Here is a 19,952-nt window from a genome sequence, read left to right as displayed (position 1 = left end):
GTTCAATCCAGGTCCAGCTTTCTTCAAAGTCTGGTCTTCTTCAAGGAAATCCTGTTACATGCCACAATATGGATGAAGGACATTAAGCTAATTGGAATAAGTTAGTCATAAAAAGACAAATACTGTTTGATTCCACTTCTATGAAGTACAGAAAGTCATCAAATTCCTAGAAACAAAAAGTAGAATAGTAGTTGCCAGGGGGTGGGAGGGGAGTTTTTTTAATGGGAAGAGTTTCAGACTAAGAAAGTGAAAAAATCCTGGAGATCTGATTCACAACAATGTGAATATGCTTAACAATACTGAATTGTACAAGTAAAAAATGGGTAAGATGGGGTTCAGTGGTTGAGTGTCTGCCTTTGACTCAGGGTGTGATCCCAGAATCGAGTCCTGCACTGGGCTTCCTGCATAGAACCTGCTTCTACCTCTGCCTGTTTCTGCCTCTCTCTCTCTCTCTCTCTCTGTCTTTCATGAATAAATAAATAAAATCTTTTTAAAAATGGGTAAAATGAGAAACTTCATGTTATTTGTTCATCATAACTTAAGGTTTTTTTCCAATCTGGTCTTTCCCAGTATACTATATGCCATAATGGGCATGCTTACTGTGATATGGAAATGCCTTTGAGGAAAGAATTTACCTCTAATGTGGGGAAAGGGAGTGTAGGGGGCAAGGAAGAGATAAAGTTACCAAGAAAGGATACATCTGAAAGATGAAATTCCCCACTTTATCATCAGGAGAGTTTTAGGAAGATCTCTCCATCCTACCTCTAAAAGAGCTTTCACACCTGCATACAACTACTGATTACCACAATAATCAGCCTAAACCAGGCTCAAGAATATTCTAGCACCCTTCTATCTGGTGAGCTTCTCCAATCTTCTCCCATTCCAAGTCTAACTGACTCTAAAAACTCTTTAAAACCATGAGTTTAGGAGCAGAGACAGGATTGAGGAGGAAGAAGACTGAGCTCTCACAAACAGTATTTCAATTTCCAGCACTGGAAACAAATTAAGTGTCCTAAATTGCCTCATTTATTACGGCAAATGACTTCTGTGGCTCCCTACTGCCCTCAGAATGTAAAGGATTTGCAAGATGCATGTTGAGTAGGACCTGGTGGCTCAGGAGTTGAGCATCTGCCTTCCGCTCAGGGCGTGATCCCAGTCTGGGGATCGAGTCCCGAGTTGGGCTCCCTATGAGGAGCCTGCTTCTTTCTCTGCATCTCTCATGAATAAATAAAATCTTTAAAAAAAAAAAAAAAAAGGGTGTTTAGTAGATCACCTAAATTTTCTGAGCCTCATCTGTGTTGAGAGGAGTCCTGACACCTCATTCAAAAGACTGAAGATTAAATGAAGACATTGTATACTTGCACAATCTTTGATCTGAAGTAGGTACTCAGTGAAGGTGAGTTAGCTCCCTTTCTGCCTGTCTCTACGACCCAGCTAGGTAAAGCATTCTGGTTTAAAGAGCAAGTCTTTCCAGGATGTGAAGGCAGATAGAGAAGAACGCAAGGGGGAAAAAGTTGCTCAACTATGATTATCTGATGTTCAGGAAAATACTGCTCACCCAGAACTGGTTCTTCATCTGTAACCCACTAACACAGAGACCACCTAGTTTTTATCTTTATTTTGTCCTGTTAATGATATGAGTAATATTGAAATGGCTATATAGTGTGAAAAATCTCACTCCCAATCCCTCCCCCATCTACTCAATTGCCACCCAATCCACCAATCACTTTATTAGTTTTTTGTGTACCCTTCAAAAAGTTTTTATATGCAAAAGCTATCTTTAAATTAAGTTTTTTACAGGTGTGTTTGCAACCTAAGTTCTGGGAATGAAGGGGGGGGGGGGGAAGCGAAGACCCTAGGTCTTTTCATCCTGCCTTACCCTAAAGCAGTGTCCTTCATTCATTCAAAAAGTACTAATCATATACTGGGCCCCTATTATAAGCCAGATACCAAGTACAGCATTAACTGATCATCCTTCAAGTCTTACTAAGCAACAAAAATGCACTTAACGCTTTACACAAATGTCTCCATTGATCCTCACTGCACCTTAAGAGGCAGGTTACTAATTATCAGCTCCACTTTACAAATGAGAAAACTGAGGCACCAAAAGGTAACTTGTTCAAGCAAGGCTCTGAATCCAGGCCTGACTCCAAAGTCCTCGCTCTTAACCATGACGTTCGACGTCGGCAAAACAGATACAGTCCCTGCACCCTTTGGAGCTCAGCCTAACATGGGATACAGGCGAGAAAAAGGGTAGACAACAAAGAAATATGTAATTACAGACTAAGAAAGTAATGTGAGCGAAACGAATTCAGGGCTGTGACCGAATAACAATGGGGACCTATTTTGGAACCAGGGTGGGGAGTAGTGTCAAGCAAAGGCCTCTCTGAGAGAATGACATTTATGATAGGCTTGAGAACCGTTCAGGGGCTGCAATAATGACCCACCGCCCAATTCACGGGGGAGAAACTCGAGGCCCTTAGAAGCTAAAGCAAACTCGTCCAGGGTCTCCCAGATGTGTAGACGTGGCGCAGGGTTGGGAGGATCCAGGAGCCCGGCCCAGGGCTGGTACACGCCATCGATGCCCGATGCAGCCCAGTGCCGCACGGCCCCTAACCGGGCCCTCCAGCCGGCTGCTGCCCACCGCCCCGCGGCGGCTGACAGCATCCGGACAGCCTGCAGGAAGGCCCCGCGGCCAGCCAAGAGGGGTCGGGCCCATACTGCGGCGGCCTGGAAAGGCCTCTTCTCCGGCCCCCCGCCAGCTCCCGCCCGGTCCGCCCCGCCCCGCCCCTCCGGGCCGGCTTCGTACCTGCACGGCCCGGACCAGGCCCCGGCCGGTCAGCTGGCCTTGCCGCAGCTGCAGTAGAATGTTGCCAGGCCGCGGCCGGCCGCCCCATCCGCCCCAAGCCGCTACCGTTGCCGCTGCCCGTCGCCCTCGGCCGGCCCCAGACCCAGCAGCCGCCGGCGCCGCCGCCATGTCTCCTCGTCCGACAAACAGGAAGCAAGCGGCCCCGGGGCCGCGGAGATTTCTACGGGACGGCGGAGGGGTCGCCGCAGCGCCCCCAGCGGGCCGACGGCGGAGGCGCAAGCCGCGTGGCAGGGGCCGTGCGCGCCGCGGGGCCTACTGGGAAATGTAGTCTTGCTCGCAGGCGGGGCAGGTGAGAAAGACAGATGTGGCGTTTTCTGAGCACTTGCTTTTGGAGCTGCTCGGTCCAGCATTTCAGCGAGGTGCCCCGAAGTCAAAGACAAGCTCTGCGTGCGCATTCTCCCATTTCTTGCCTGTTTTGGGAGCTTACAGCCAATTGGCTAGGAAAAATCCTGGGCTCCAGTCCAGGAATCAAGCTGCCTAGCCTGATTCCTGCCTGCCTCTCTCTGCCTCTGACTCGGTGCAGAGGGACCTCGGCTCTCTGCCCCTTAATTTTCTTTTAGTTCCTTCGATCAATAGCTCCTGGGAACGTGTTCAGCCGGTAAGTACTTCCTAGGGGCCTGCTCTGTGCTCTGCCAGAACCGGTCACTGTGAATACAGTGGTGAGCAAAACAGACTAACTAGGTCCCTGTTTTGGAATGCAGGCTACAGCAGAAGACAACAAATCCATGCAGAAATAAATTGACGAAGTTGTGTAAGTGGGTAGGTTGTGAAGTTAAGTGAAATAATGGAAAGGGATCGGTAAATTATGACCTCTTATCCTTTGTTAGAGGAAACTTGTCCTAATTTCTCCCCACCAGACAATATGTTCTCTCTACTCTGAGCCCATGTAATCATTCTTTTGGCAAGCCTCTGTGTCAGGATTGTATTGTTGCCTCCCCTTTTCCTTTCCTGAAAGGGGTCTTGTACCATTAATGAAAGAGTGCCTCGGTGGAATGCAATGAGGAATGGTGGAGATTGTGTCTTATTTATCACCCAAACCAGAACACTTTTAAAAGAAAAGAGACACAATTAATAATTATGCTGGGACAGCAGGCATGGTGACCATTATCCCAGTTTGCCCCATACATGCCTGCTGTTTATGTTGCAAGACCCCTCCCAGGAAAGGAAAGGGGCAGGCAACAATGTCCATCTAAAATGATTGGTCTCTACTGGCTTCCAGAAGATAGTTGCTGGAGCTTCTGGTTTTTCCAGAAAAGCCAAATATCTGGGTTTTTATGTGAAGTTCCCAAATTTTGAAAACTCCACGGACCAAATAAAACCCTGTCTCTTTTTGACCACTGGAACAGGGAGACCAGAAACTGGTCCATGGATACATGGAAGTTGAGCATGTGTTAAAGAGGATATTTCAAATCAATAGGGAAAGAAAGAAAAGGTTAGGTCTTTCGCTTCACACCACATTCTAAAATGAATCTCAGACATATAAAAAGCTATATATAACGAGGGCACCTGGGTGGCTCACTTGGTTAAGCACCTGACTGATGATTTTGGCTCAGGTCATGATCTCAGGATCATGAGATTGAGCCTGAAGTCAGTTCAGAACTCAGCAAGGAGTCGGCTTGAAGATTCTCTCCCTCTACCCCTCTCCCCACACATGTGCATGTGTGTGTGTACACTCTCATTCTCTCTCTCTCTCTCTCAAATAAATAGATAAAAGCTATATATAAAGTGAAATGAAAGTACAGTTCTAAAACTATAGTGGTGATGATTATTCAACTCTAAATTTACTAAAAATCATTGGATTGTGAACTCAAAATGGGTGAATATTATGATACATGAATTATACCTCAACAAAGCTGTTAAAAATCAAAGCATAAAAATAATAGAAGTGAATCTGTGAAAATACTTTTATTATTTGGGGGTAGAAAAGTTCTTCTTAATCATAAAACCCAGAAATCATGAATATGAAAAGTTTGACAAGTTTGAGCTCAACAATATTAAAACTTCCATACAGGACATTATAAACAACCATGAAAGGCAAGAGATATTCTTGGAAAGAGTTAATATCAAGAATTTACAAAGAACATACTGTGCCCTCTGCCATAAGTTTTTATTCCCAGGAAGCTCTGAATAGCTTGCTTCCTCATGTACTCCAGGCTTCTGTTCAAGGGGAGACCTTCCCTGACCACCCATATAAAATAGCATTTCTTACACTCTTAATCTTATTACCTGCTTTATTGGCTTGCACCATCTCCTCCTGACATACAGTTGTTTATTTTTTGCACTCCTACTTCTGACTAGAGTATATTTTTGGTCTGTTTTGTTTAGGGTCATATTCATCTCCAGCACCTAGAATAGTACTTAACACAACAGGTGATCAAATATTTGTTTATTGGGTCAATGAATTAACAACCCAATAGAAAAATAGAAATGAACAGGCAATTCACAGAAGAAAAGTCAATGACTAGTAAATGTGCAAAAAGATGCCCATCCTCAATTTTACTAATAGTAGAATGTTGATGGTCAGAACATAAATTGCTATATCTTTCTGGAAAACAATTTTTAGGAATGTGAATTAAGTTAAAGGAAGTACAATCTTTTGGGGGCACCTCAGTGGCTCCGTGGTTGAGCATCTGCCTTTGGTTCAGGTCATGATCCCCGGGGTCCTGGGATAGAGTCCCACATCAGGCTCCCCAGAGGGCCTGCTTCTCCCTTTGCTTATATCTATGCTTTTCTCTCTGTGTCTTTCATGAATAAATAAAATCTTAAAAAAAAAAAAGAAATTCAAACTTTTTGACTCAGTAATTACTCCTTTAGGCATCTCTTCTAATAGTATTTGATATGATGATCACATACAAAAATGCTTATTGTGTTTGATTGTAAAAACAGAAATGTCACCATAAAATAGCATGTTTAAATAGATTCTAATATTTCAATATAATTGAAATATAGTAGCGTCATTGAATATCATTGTTTACAAAATAAAATACTAAGATTTCAAATAATATTAAGCATGCATATCCTTTGATCTGCTTCCAGGAATTTATGTTCTAGCAACAATGAAAGAGGTATACCAAGACATATTACTAGAATAGCCAGTGATGAGGAACTTGGGTGGCTTAAGAGTCAGTTAAGCATCTGACTCTTGATCTCAGCTCAAGTCTTGATCTCAGGGTCATGAGATCAAGCCCTATATTAGGCTTAAAAAAATAAAATAAAAATGAAAAAAAAAGAATAAAAATGATAAAAGAATACTCAGGCAGTTATATCAACATATTGAGAACAATCTAAATATCATCAGAAGGTGACAAAACGTATATATACAGAATACTCTGCAGCTATTACATACACATGGACATGGGAAGATGTTCAAGACACAGTCATGAAATGAAAAAAACCATTGAAGACCAAAATGTATCATGTGATCCCATTTATGTCAAAAATTATCTACTTATATAATTTACGTATATATTGCAAAATTTAGAAGACTGTGCACAAAATAGTTAAAAGTAGTTATCACTGGGGAATGGGATTAGAAGGTGGGGGAAGAATGTTCATTTTCCTAATTTTTATATTGTTATTTGCATTTTATTATGAGTATATATAACTTTCATAATTTAACATTTAAAAACTTTTAAGAGTATATATTTATAACTGGATAGGAAAATGCTCACCACTGAAAGAAAAACAAAGCAAGTTATAAAGGAATAGGCATATTATGATCCCATTAATGTATAAGTCAATAGTCAACATTCCTACTCTGTGTGCTTATATGCACAGAATTACCTAAAAGAAACATCAAAAATATCAAGTGTGGGTGGATGTGTGTGGGGGGGATGTGTGTGGGTGGCTCAGTCAGTTAAGTGTCTGACTTTTGGTTTTGGCTCAGGTCATGATCTCCCAGTCATGACATTGAGCCCCGATTTGGGCTCTGGGCTTAGCGAGGAGTCTGCTTCAGATTCTCCCTCTCTCTCCTGCTCACTCTAAATAAATAAATAAATAAATTTTTTTAAATGCCAATGATGGGGATCCCTGGGTGGTGCAGCGGTTTGGCGCCTGCCTTTGACCCAGGGTGCGATCCTGGAGACCCAGGATCGAATCCCACGTCGGGCTCCCTGCATGGAGCCTGCTTCTCCCTCTGCCTGTGTCTCTGCCTCTCTCTCTCTCTCTGTGTGTGTGACTATCATGAATAAATAAATAAAATCTTTAAAAATAAATAAATAAATAAATAAATAAATAAATAAATAAATAAAAAGTAAAAATGCCAATGATGTTTTTCACAATGCAGACAGATTTCAGGTGATTTTTACTTTATTAATATTTTTTATTATTTTGTACATAGACCATGTGTCATTTTTTAGAGTTTTTATTTAAATTCCAGTTAGTTGGGCCTTCAGCTCAAGTCATAATCCCAGGACTCTGGGATCGAGCCCTGCCTCAGGCTCCCTGCTCAGTGGTGAGTCTGCTTCTTTATCTGTCCTGCTCATGTTCTCCCTCTCTTGCTCTCGCTCTCACCCTTGCTCTCATTCTCAAATAAAAATCTTGTAAAAACAAAACAAAACAAAAGCAAAAAAAAATTCCAGTTAACATATAGTGTAACAGTTTCAGGTGTGCAATACAGTGAATCGGCACTTCTGTACATCACTCTGTGCTTGTCACAAGTGCACTCCCCATAATCCACATCATCTATTTAACCCATCCCTCACCTCCTCCCCTGTGGTAACCATTAGTTTTCTGTAATTAAGAGCCTTTTTCTTGATTTCTTTCTCTCTCTCTCACTTTCTCTCTCTCTCTCTCTCTTTTTTCCCCTTTGTTTTGTCTCTTAAATTCTGCATATAAGTGATATAATATGGTATTTGTCTTTCCTGACTGACTTATTTCACTTAGCATAATACTTTCTAGCTCCATCCATGTCGTTGCAAATGGCAAGATTTCATTCTTTTCCGTGGCTGAGTAATATTCCACTGCATATGTATGCCACTTACTTATTCTTTATCAGCCATGAATTATTTTTACACTCAGGAAAAATAATTTTTTAATGTCAGAAAGAAAAAAGAAAAGGCATTTCCAGGGATACATGCTGGGCATTGGTGAGCTGTCTGGGCAGGAGCCCAGTCTTCCCTGGACAATCACAGCCCAGGGTTCTGCCTAGAGTTCTTCCCAAGGTATGTGGTGGAGTATACGCTCATCCTTGTCAGAATGAATGAGGAAATAGAATCCTGACAAATTTCACAGTTCAAATGGCCCTTCAGGTTTCTCTTGACACTCATCATGCTGGGAACAAGTCTTTCCACCTAAGCTTCGACTCAACTACCAAAAGTCACCTCTGCCATTCCTAAATTTGTACCTTGTTCGGTCCAGCCAGGCCCAGGCATTCCCCAAAGCTGGCTATTCATGGAGTCAAAAATTATCACATTAAATTCAGTCTTTAAGGTCACCATGTGTCTAGGAAGTCAGGAGATAAGTTTTCAGAAATCTCTGAGTAAAGGCATTTTTTCCACTTCATCTCTGTTCTGCAGGCTTTTCTCGGAGAAACTAGATGTGTATCTCTTACCACCAGAGGGCATAGTACCCCTCTTATAAGAAGCCAGTTGATGTCAATTTGGGTCAGCCTTAAAAAAAATGAAGGTCTTAAACTGGTACTTTTTTTTTTTTTTCTTATAGTAATCCCAAATGGTTTAACCAAACATGCTGATGTTACTCAGAGACTATTACTTCTTGTAAATGAGTTACCAAACTCAGTTCGGCAGAAAGCTTTTCTGGGGCAATTTTTAAAAATATTTTTTAATCATGGGAAAGTCATTTTAATCAAAACAACTGACACAGCTATACTCAGACCACAGAAACAGCTGTCCCATGTAGTTACGTTGTCCTGGAGTGGTATTTCAGTCATATTTTTTTAATCTTAACATTTCTAATGTACAATCTCTCAGTGATTTGTTTAAAAACTATTTATCAAGTACCATCTTTTTTTTTTTTTTTTTAACTGAGTACCATCGTAAGTGCCAGGCACTGATGTAGGTGCTAGGAATACTGTACTAAATAAAAAACCAAAGTCTCTGCTTTTATGGAGCTTATATTTTGTGTAAGACCTACCCTTTTTTGGAGCATTTATCATTGGCCAAGTACTTTATTTGCACTCTCTTATTTTCCTGCAGCTTTTTAGGGGAAAATTTTCAGATCTACAGAAAGTTGAAAGGGTGATACAATGCACATACATTTTCCTTGCTTAGACTCAACAATTGTTAACATTGTGTTTTATTATATCTACTCTTTCTCTCTTTCCCTATCAATCTGCATACGTATACATATATATACATATATTTTAGCATATATCTCCAAGAACAAGGCCATGCTCTTAATAACCATGACATCATCATACCCAATAAAGTTAATGTTGATATAACATTACCCTATATTTAATATTTGAATGTCTGCAATTGCCCCCAGAATGTTCCCTTACAGTCTCTCCCCCCTCAATCCAGGATTCAATCAAGGATCATGATTTTTGAACGCCTTGTCTCTTTAGTGTCCTTCAATCTAGGAGAGTCCCCCATCTTTTCTGTCCTTCATAGCATTGAAAATTCTTAAGAGTCCAACTTTGCTGAATGTCCTACCATCTGGATCTTCTTGGCTATTTTCCCATGATTAGATTAGGGCTCAACTTTTTAGAAAGAATACTACAAAGGTGATGACATGTCTTTCCTATTGCTTCACATCGGGAGGAAATAACATAAGTTTATCCTATTATGGATAATGCCAAGTTTGATCTCTTCGCTTATGTGGTTATCTACCAAATGTCTTTACATTTTCAGGGCACCTGGCCAGCTCAGTCAGTAAAGCATGCAACTCTTGATCTCAGGGTGGCAAGTTGTGAGTTCCACGTTGGGAGTAGAGATTACTTTAAAAAAATCTAAAAACAAAAACAAAAAAGGTACATTTCCTACTTTGTAATTAATAAGTAACTGCCCTTCAAGACTGAGAATATTCTGTTCCCCAACTTTCACTCAGTAGTTTTTATCATCTTTTGGCAATCTTGCCTGGATTACATGCTAGCGGTGGCAAAATTGTGATTTTGTAATTTTATTATTTCTTTCCCTTTTATTAGATCGTATTCTCCTAAGAAAAGAAGCTCTTCCATTTCTTATCTGGGGTATCACTATGAACTCACAGTGTAATGTGTTTTTTGTTTTTTGTTTTTTGTTTTGTTTTTATTCAGAGGCGGAGAGAGAGAGAGGCAGGCAGAGAGGCAGAGAGACACAGGCAGAGGGAGAAGCAGGCTCCATGCAGGGAGCCTGAGAACCTGACGTGGGACTTGCCCGGGTCTCCAGGATCACACCCCAGGCTGCAGGCGGCGCTAAACCGCTGCGCCACCGGGGCTGCCTTTTTTTTTTTTTTTTTTTTTTTTTTGTAATGTGTTACAGTCCTTTACTCTTGTTAGTTTATTTTCCTTATCATTTACATATGGTGAAATGCACAGTATTAAGTGCTTGATTTGATGAATTTTGACAAATGTGTATACCCGTGTAACCAACACCTCAATGGTCGTAGAACATTTCTATCACTCCATTAAGTTTCATCATGCTCCTTGCCAGACAACTCCTGCCCTCCAGACAACCACTCTTCTGATTTTCATCATAGGTTCATTATGACTGTTCCAGAACTTCATGTCAATAGAAACATACAGTCTTTGTATTTAGCTTCTTTCACTTGGCATGTTTTTGAGATTCATCCATATTCTATTGTATCAGTGGTCCAGTCCTTTTTACTTCTGGGAAGTATTTCATTGTATGAAAACACACAATTTGTTTATCCACTCTCTTGTTGGTGGATATTTGGGTTATTTCTAGTTGGGGCTATTATGAGTAAAGCTAATCTTTATACAAATTTATACAAGTTTGAACATTCTTATACAAGTTTGGGGGATGTATGTTTTGATTTCTCTTTCATTATTCTTTTTAATGCTCAAATTGCCTCAAATTTCACTAGTGGTGGTCCTTTCAAGTCAGTTCTTGTGTCCTTTTGATATCCTCTGGGACAATCCTAATTTTAAATAGCCTCTGTGAGACTTGAACTTGTCCAGCTATGTAATCTGATCTGAGCTCATTAAATACAGTCTCTTGAGACCTCTGCTTCAATACCCATAGGTGTAGATTTTCCCCTCATTTCCACAGCCAGTCATTCCTTAATCTACAACAGTGGCTCTTAGCTTTTTAGAAGCTTAGGACCCTTTTATGATAAAAGCTTGAATGGTTTCTTCCCAAAAAAATGTGTGTGCGCGCACACACACACACACACACACACACACAAATTCTGCCCCAGGATTCTTGGATTGGCCTCCAAGTTAGTTTACTTAACAACTACTATGTATCAGAAACTATAGAAATGCAAAGGGAAGAAAGAAAAACAAATAACATTAAGAAAGACCTAGTATGTGTGCTTCCAGACACTGTCAAGAATTTGTCGACAAAGAGTCATGAAACGGGATTCATAAACAAATTTTCACAGCAAATGAAATATATGCAATTATAAATAAATGTATGTGGTCACAAACTTAGCTTATAAATTAAGCATATTAAGAGATTAACAATACCAAGTAATAAAATAGAACAATTATTACAACATTCTGTAATAAAAGTTACATAAATGTGGTCTTTCTCTCAACATGTTATATTGTGCTGTACTCACCCTTCTTTGTGATGATGTGAGATGATAAAATGCCTACATGTTGAGATGAAGTGAAGCACTGTCACATATTGTCAGGCCACTATTGACCTTCTAACAATACTCAGAAGGATGATCACCTGCTTCCAGATCATAGTTGACCACCGGTAACTAAGCCGGCACAAAAAGTGAAACCCAGGATAGAAGGGAACTACTGTACTTGACGTTCTGAAGCTTCAATTTGCTTATGTGCATATGGAGAAAATACCTCAATGGATTGTTCTAAGTTGCAAAATATGGGCCCTGCACAAAATAAGCCCCCCAAATATTATTATTACGTTATTTTTATCACGTAAAATTTCTGTCTGTAATTATGTAAATTTCAGCAGCTTCCAACTGGCATTTTTAGCATTCAACCCCAGATTCCATGGTTCCTCCACATGCCCTCCATCTTCCAGGAAGACTAGGATCCTTAGAGCCCCCTGTCATGCTAAGGGTAGGATCCCCCCACTCAGCAAATCCCACATTTTCCTTAAGACTAAGTTGCTGCCCTTTTCAGAACTCTGGAGGATTTCTTGTCAGGCTCTCACAATTTAACCCTTGCTTACAAACCTTTGTAGTAATTTTTCTGTTATTAGTCCTAGTGGTTTCTTTCCTTCCTAGGCAGATTGCATCTGATAGAAGGATAAAACAATCATTACTATTTTCCCCCTCTGAACATAAATACTGTTCAAAACACATTCAAAGCCTTGTTTCCTTGAATTGTATAATTACTCCAATAAAGTTGCAAAGGCTCCATCTCTTTTTGAAATCTTTCTTTGGAAACAACCCAAAAGAATGTCTTTTTAAAAAGAAACACCTAAGTAAAAGCCACTGGCTCAGAGCCTTTAGGACAATTCTTTGGCACCTCCTCCGAGGCAACAAATTCTAATTCTCTGGTGGATTGAGTCTTACAAACAACCCAAAACCCTTCTGAGTGGAACTTGATGAATAAGTGGATGATTGATACCATTTTTCTGTTTTTTATTTAAATAAATTTTTATTTGGAATAATTTTAGGTTAATAGAAGAGTTGCCAGGATAGTACAGTTCCCTTACATCCTCACCCAGCTTTCCTTAATATTAACATCTTATATAACCATTGTTTTTGGTTTTTTTTCTTTAAGTTGCAGTACATCAAAAGAAATCGCAGACTGACTGTTGTGCTGCAGTCCTCGAAAGCAATCAATCAAATTAGAACAGACCGTATAAAGAAGAAAAAGAATAGATTCCAACCAAGAATTAACATCAAAAGTAGAAAAGGGGAACATCATATCTGATTCTTCAGCATTAAGAAGATGCATAAGAGGATATAAACAATGCTATGTATATACATTTGAAAATTTAGATGGAATAGACAAATTTCTAGAAAACAAAACAAAACAAAACAACCCACACCTAAAAGGACACAAGAAGTAATTGAAAATTGGAATAATCCTATGAATATTAAAGAAATTGAAACTATAATATAGAAATCTTCTTATGAAGAAAAGTCCAGTCCCAAATGGTGTGAAATCTACTAAACTTTAAGGAAGAAATAATACCAACAATACACAATTTCTTCTAAAGACCGGAAAAAAGAAGTAACATTCTCTGAATGACTGGAGATACTAAAAGAACACGAATACCAACACAGGAGGTGAGATGCAACAAAAATCTTTAATTTTATTTCACTTAATTCAACCTGCTTTCATTAATAAGTTCTCATCAATTTGTTGCAATGATATTGGGAAAATCTCATATCCTAGTTTCCCATATTTGAGCTTATATCTGAATTACCTAGAAGGCTCTTCTCTTCTTTTTTTTTTTACTTGGAAGAATTTTTTTTTTTAAGATTTTACTTATTTATTTGAGAGAGAGAGCACAAGTAGGGTGAGTGGCAGAGGCAGAGGAAGAAACAGGCTCCCTAGGATCATGACCTGAGCCAAAGGCAGATGCTTAACCAACTGAGCCACCCAGATGTCCCTACCTGGAAGGCTTTCAAAAACACATATTGCTGTTCCCACCTCCCGAGTTTCTGATTCAGAAGGTTTGTGGGTGGAGCCCAAGAGTTGGCATTTGTAGCAAGTTCTCTGGAGATGTTCATGTTGCTGGGGACCACGTTTGAGAACCATGGGTCTAGTGGCATATATATTAAAATCTTGCTTACCACAGAAATAATGTCATTTGGAATACTTAGAAAGCCTTGAAATATTGGAACAGTCTTCTCATGAATATTCTAACTGAATTCTCTAAGAATGTTTTAAAAAATATCATATAAAATAAGTAAATACAAAGTATTTTGTATTTTATTGTATCAGTTAATGAGGGCCCAACACTGTTACTCAAAAAACAACTTCAAAAAGATTGTCCAATGAGATTGCTTTTCAGTTAGAAAAATACAAATTTCACTCCTGTATTCTTATAATCTGCTTTAGACTTTCCTTTAAGACAACCAACTAACTTTGATATGACAAACTAAGTGGTATGGTCAGTTCTAATCCCTGAAAACATTTTGTGGGTGGTTGTTTTTTTTTCCAAGGAACTGGCTATTTTTCTCAGCTTTCTTTAACAAAATTAACAACCTCTACTGATTTTTTTCCCAATATATACAAGAATTTCGGCAGAATGTCTTTGTCATCCAAGGAATTACAACACATAAAAGAGTATGCCAAGTAACTGTTTTTAGATGTTTCTAAATAATTCTTAAATAACTTTATTATAGTTTCTTTTTTCTTTTTTTTTAATTCATTTATTCATGACAGACAGAGAGAGAGAGAGAGAGAGAGAGAGGCAGAGACGCAGGCAGGAGAAGCAAGCCCCATGCAGGGAGCCCAACTCCAAACTCGATTCCGGGTCTCCAGGATCATACCCCGGGCTGCAGGTGGCGCTAAACCACTGGGCCATCGGGGCTGCCCTAGTTTCATTTTTTACAGACTAATTTTGATGACCAAAATTATACCTTTCAATTCTGCAAATATTTTAAGTCTAGTTTGTGTGAGGAGGCTAACTAAATGTAACAAAACCCTCCTTAAAATGGCCTTAATCAAATTCACCACAGGCCTAAACTATCTTTCAACTTACCTTTCTCAAGTTTTTTTTGGATCACAAAATCAATACCAGATTGTAAAAGCGTAATAAGCATTGCTTCTAAAGTTCTACAACAGTACAGGTTCGAGGAGAAATTATATTATTTCTTTTTTTTTTTAATTTTTATTTATTTATGATAGTCAGAGAGAGAGAGAGAGAGAGAGAGAGGCAGAGATACAGGCAGAAGGAGAAGCAGGCTCCATGCACCGGGAGCCTGACGTGGGATTCGATCCCGGGTCTCCAGGATCGCGCCCTGGGCCAAAGGCAGGCGCCAAACCGCTGCGCCACCCAGGGATCCCAAATTATATTATTTCTAAGCTATATTTTTATCAATTGTTTTACCATAAAAACTGAACAGACCAAAATACATGCCACAAGAATAATTTTTGTTTTCCAGGAACCCTGTGAGCAATATTCACTGTTGGCATGTATTATGTAACCCAACACAATACAATAATATTTTATAATAATACAATAATAATAAAGCTTTCTCATTTACAGCTCTATAGTGGCTCAGAAAATTTGCCCATCTCATTATATATATTTTTTCTTTTTTTGAAAATACTGAAGGGACTAATTCAGTATGTCATGTTTCCAAGTATCTTTTTAATTTTGATGGCATTAAGCTTTCATTTGCAAGAATATTATTACAACGAATACATTACTATATGTCATTTTGTTGGTTTTCACACTTGATAAAACTATTTTTTAAAAGCTGTCTTAGGGATCCCTGGGTGGCACAGTGGTTTGAAGCTTGTCTTTGGCCCAGGGCGCGATCCTGGAGACCCAGGATCGAATCCCACGTCGGGCTCCCGGTGCATGGAGCCTGCTTCTCCCTCTGCCTGTGTCTCTGCTTCTCTCTCTCTCTCTCTCTCTCTCTCTCTGTGTGACTATCATAAATAAAAATAAAATAAAATAAAATAAAATAAAATAAAATAAAAAACTACATTTGTCAGTCAACATTTTCCAGATTATGCACTTTTCTGAAAAATGCTATAAATTCCTAACCAAAATCAGTTGAAAGTCATGACAATGTGGGGCACCTGGGTGGCTCAGTGGTTGAGCGTCTGCCTTTGGCTCAGATAGTGATCCCAGGGTCCTGGGGTCAAGTCCCGCTTTGGGTTCCCTCCAGGGAGCCTCTTATGTTTCTATGTCTCTGCCTCTCTCTGTGTGTCTCTCATGAATAAATAAGTAAAATCTTAAAAAAAAAAAAAAAGAAAGTCATGACAACGTTGCCAAAAATCAATAAAATTCTCCCACACTTCAGTTTACAACTAATTTCAAATTATGATATAAAATTTTAAAATACTTAATTCTCCCATTATCAGGTGATGGCCATATTGACAATCATATACCAGAAAATCAAGTTATATGCCAGTGTGCTGAATAAAACAATCTGTTTTTAGCCAGTGGATATATTTTTCACATCTCCTCTGTCTCTCTCCCACAATATGAAGCAATTAGTCTCAGTATCGTGCCAATGTCCTTGGTTCTTGCCAAAGACCTATGTGACACACTCTGATACTTTCTAATTCATTCTATATCATTATTGTAAAAGTTAGTTGTGATGCATTAAATTTATTCCTTGACCTACTAAGGATCATAAGCCAAGTCTCAAGAACACTGTTCTAAAACCCCAGCACGTTAATATAGCAAGAAAGTTTGTTTTCAGAAATATGTAAACAGAATAGCTTGCTTTCTGCATGCAGAATGGTTTGGGGTGGGGGCTTTTTTTGGTAATTTTTTTTCCAAGTATGGATTTAGACCACATTGTGCCTGCAAACCACTGCCACTTTGTGAGGTGATTTTGTGTTCTCTTTTCCCTTTTTTTTTTTTTGGTCTTTTAAAAAATTAAGATATTCATGTGCATACATTTTCCCCATTAAAGTGTACATTCAGTGATTTTTAGTATATTCACAAAGCTGTGTAATAATCATCACCATCTAATTCTATAATATTTTCATTACCCTCCAAAAAAGTCCACTTATGGTAGACAAAACAAAGCAATACAAAACAAAACAAAACAAAACAAAAAACCCTACCTATCCCACTAGGAGTAAATCCTCATTCCCTCTCCCCCTGGTGCCTGGCAACTACCAATTAACTTTCTGTATCTATGGATTGGTCTATGCTAGAGGCTTCATAAAAAAAGGACAACACAATTTGTATCTGGCTTCTTCCACTTAAAATATATTTTTAAAGTTTATTCATGTTGCCATATTTATCAGCACTTCAATTATTTATGTGGTTGAATAATATTTCATTGTATGGATATACTACATTTTGTTTATCTGCAGATCAGTTGAGGGACATAGAATTTCTTCCACCTTTGGCTATTACAAATAATGCTGCTGTGAACATTAGTGAACAAGTTTTCGTATGGACATATGTTTTCATTTCTCTTGGGTATATATATATATATATCAAGAGTGAAATTGATGGGTCACATGGTTATTCTATGTTTAACTTTTTGAGGAACTGCCAAACTGTTTTCCAAACCAATTGCCCCATTTTACATTCCCACCACCAATGTATGAAGGTTCCAAATTTTCCACATCCTTGATAACATCTGTTTGTCCATGTTTTTTATTATAGCCATCTGCAGCAGACTGAATGTCTATGTCCTCCCAAATTCATATGTTGAAATCCTAACCCCTAAGATGATGGTATTAAGAGGCAGATCCTTTGGGAAGTAATTAGATCATGAGGGCAAAGCCCTCATTAATGGGATAAGTGCCCTAATAAAAGAGGCCCCAAAGAGATCTCTTACCTCTTTTGACATGTGAGATTACAGTGAAAAGATGGCAATTTAGGCAGTAGGCTCTCCCCAGACATAATCTGCTGGCACCTTGATTTTGGATTTCCCAGATTCTAGAGGTGTGAGAAATAAATTTCGTTGTTTATAAGCCCTTAAGTTTATGCTATTTTGTTATAGAAAGTCAAGCAGACTAAGATGCCATCCTGGTGGGAGTGAAGTGATACCTCATTTGGTCTTGATTTACATTTCTCTTATTACTAATTATGTTGAGCATCCTTTCCTGTGCTTACGGACTATCTGCATACCTCTTTGGAGAAATGTCCATCATCTTTGCTCATTTTTTAAATTGGGTTGTCTTTTTATTATTGGGTTGTAAGAGCTCTTTACATATTCTGGATTCTAGACCTTCATCAGATTTTTTTTTAAAGTAGGCTCCATGCCCAGGGTGGAGCCCAACAGGGTGCCCTAACTTATGATCCTGAGATGGAGACTTGAGCTGAGATCAAGAGTCTGATGCTTAGGGCAGCCCCAGTGGCACAGCGGTTTGGAGCTGCCTGCAGCCTGGGGTGTGATCCTGGAGACCCGGAATCGAGTCCCACGTCAGGCTCCCTGCATGGAGCCTACTTCTCCCTCTGCCTGTGACTCTGCCTCTCTCTCTCTCTCTATGAATAAATAAATAAAATCTTTAAAAGAAAAAAAAAAAAAAAGAGTCTGATGCTTAAAGGTCTGAGCCACCTCGACACCTGCCCCTCATCAGGTATTTTGATCTGTAAATATTTTCTCCCATTCCATAGTTTAACATTATTGATAGTGTCCTTTGAATCACAAATGTCTTTAATTTGAGGAAATCTAATCTATCTGTTTTGTTTTTTTGGTTTGCATGTGCTGCTTGCATTGTCATCTAAGAAGCCCTTGCCTGACCCAAAGGCACAAAGATTAATGCCTATGTTTTCTTCTAAGAATTGAATAGTTTTAGCTCCTATTTAGGGCTTTGAGTCATTGAGTTAATTTTTTTATATGGTGTGAAATAGGGTCCAACATCTTTCTTTTGCAGGTAGGTATCCAGTTGTCCCCGCAACCTTTTTTAAGATGTGTTCCCCCATTAGATTGTCTTGGCACCTTTTCAAAAATGAACTGACCATAAATATAAGAGTTTATTTCCAGACTCTTGGTTCTATTTCATCAATTTATAGGTCTATCCTTTGCCAGTACCACACTGTCTTGATTACTGTCTGCTTTGTAACAAGTTTTGAAATCGGGATGTGTAAATCCTCCAACTTTGTTCTTCTTTGTCAAGATTATTTTAAGATATTTTGGGCCTTTGAATTTCCATATGAATTTTAGAATCAGCTTATCGATTTCTCTTAAAAGACGCAGCTGGGATTTTGATGGAGATTGCAGTTAATCTATAATAGTAATGCCATCTTAATATTATTACATCTTCTGACCCATGGACATGGAAATATTTTTCCATTTATTTAGGTCTCTTAAAATTTGTTTTAACAACGCTTCATAGTATTCAGTGTGTAAATCTTCTCATACTTCTTTTGTTAAATTTATTCCCAAGTAATTTATCCTTTTTTATGTTGTGTAAATGAGATTGTTTTCTTGATTTCATTTCTGGACTGTTAATTGCAATTGTATAGAAATAAACTGATTTTTGTGCATTGATCTTGTATCCTGAAACCTTGCTGATCTAATGTTTTTTTTTCTTATTTAAGAGAAATATAATGTTAATGATTAACTTTAGACTTTAATTTTATTAATTTGTTTGAGAGAGTGAGCAAGAGAGAGAATACAAGGAAAGGCAGAGTGAGAGGGAGAAGCAGACTCCTCTGCTGAGCAGGATCCTGGGATCATGACCCGAGCCAAAGGCAGATGCTTAACTGACTGAACCACTCAGGCACCCCTAATTTTAGACTTTAAATTAAGAACATATACCAGTCATAAATGTTTCTAGGTGTATTAGTCAGGCACCTAAGAGAAAACAGATGACTCATTCAAATTAGGAAGTTTAGAGGAGGATTTACTAAAAAGACTATTTACAAAGGTATGGGTAGAGCATAGGAAAACCACGAGGGATAACTCAGCAATCTGGGGCTAGTAATAGCATAGTCATTACCATCCCTAGCTTGAGGGAACAAGGGAATTAGAAAGGTTATCATTAACAAGAAAAGAAAGAGTTGAGAGAAAAACAGTGATCTTCAACTGAGAAACTAGCCAGCCTGAAGCAACCCTGCCAGAAAGGAGACAGGGGAATAAATGTCTTGACCACACTCTACTCTCTCCCTCCAATCTCCTGCTTGGACACCTCACTGTGATTCTGGTTGGAAGCCAGACATCAAGCAAGCCAGCCCATTGATGTAGTTCATACAAGGATTGCAGGAATGGAGAACAATTTACCCTCTTGGGATGAAGAGGGGAGAGTACATCCAGAGGGGCAAATGGAAGATATCCCATGCACTAGGTTATGCCAGAATAACAAGCAACTTAATCAGAATCACTTGAAAAAAGCAGGAGGGAGGAAATAAAATAAAAGCCCAAATTAGGACAACAG

General features: G+C 38.9%; 1 protein-coding gene and 1 long non-coding RNA gene across 3 annotated transcripts in view; one reads left to right on the top strand and one right to left on the bottom strand.

Moving 5' to 3' along the window:
* Positions 1 to 3,377, bottom strand: part of TRPC4AP (transient receptor potential cation channel subfamily C member 4 associated protein) — a 72,565-nt gene extending 69,188 nt beyond the window's left edge. The window contains exon 1 of one of the 2 annotated variants that reach the window (XM_026009838.2): positions 2,810 to 3,377. In XM_026009838.2, the coding sequence (XP_025865623.1) occupies positions 2,810 to 2,977 (168 nt within the window). In that variant the 5' untranslated portion in view covers positions 2,978 to 3,377. The remainder of the gene's footprint in view (positions 1 to 2,809) is intronic. The other variant, XM_026009839.2, reaches the window with a different exon arrangement.
* On the top strand, positions 3,334 to 19,066 carry LOC112928225 (uncharacterized). The gene is made up of 3 exons (XR_011996939.1): positions 3,334 to 3,467; positions 12,696 to 13,207; positions 17,827 to 19,066. It is a non-coding gene; the product is annotated as an uncharacterized lncRNA (long non-coding RNA).
* The last annotated feature ends 886 nt before the right edge of the window (positions 19,067 to 19,952 follow it).

This window comes from Vulpes vulpes, chromosome 14 (assembly GCF_048418805.1).
Source record: "Vulpes vulpes isolate BD-2025 chromosome 14, VulVul3, whole genome shotgun sequence".
Taxonomy (NCBI): Eukaryota; Metazoa; Chordata; class Mammalia; order Carnivora; family Canidae; genus Vulpes; species Vulpes vulpes.
This window is presented reverse-complemented; position numbering and strand designations above follow the sequence as displayed.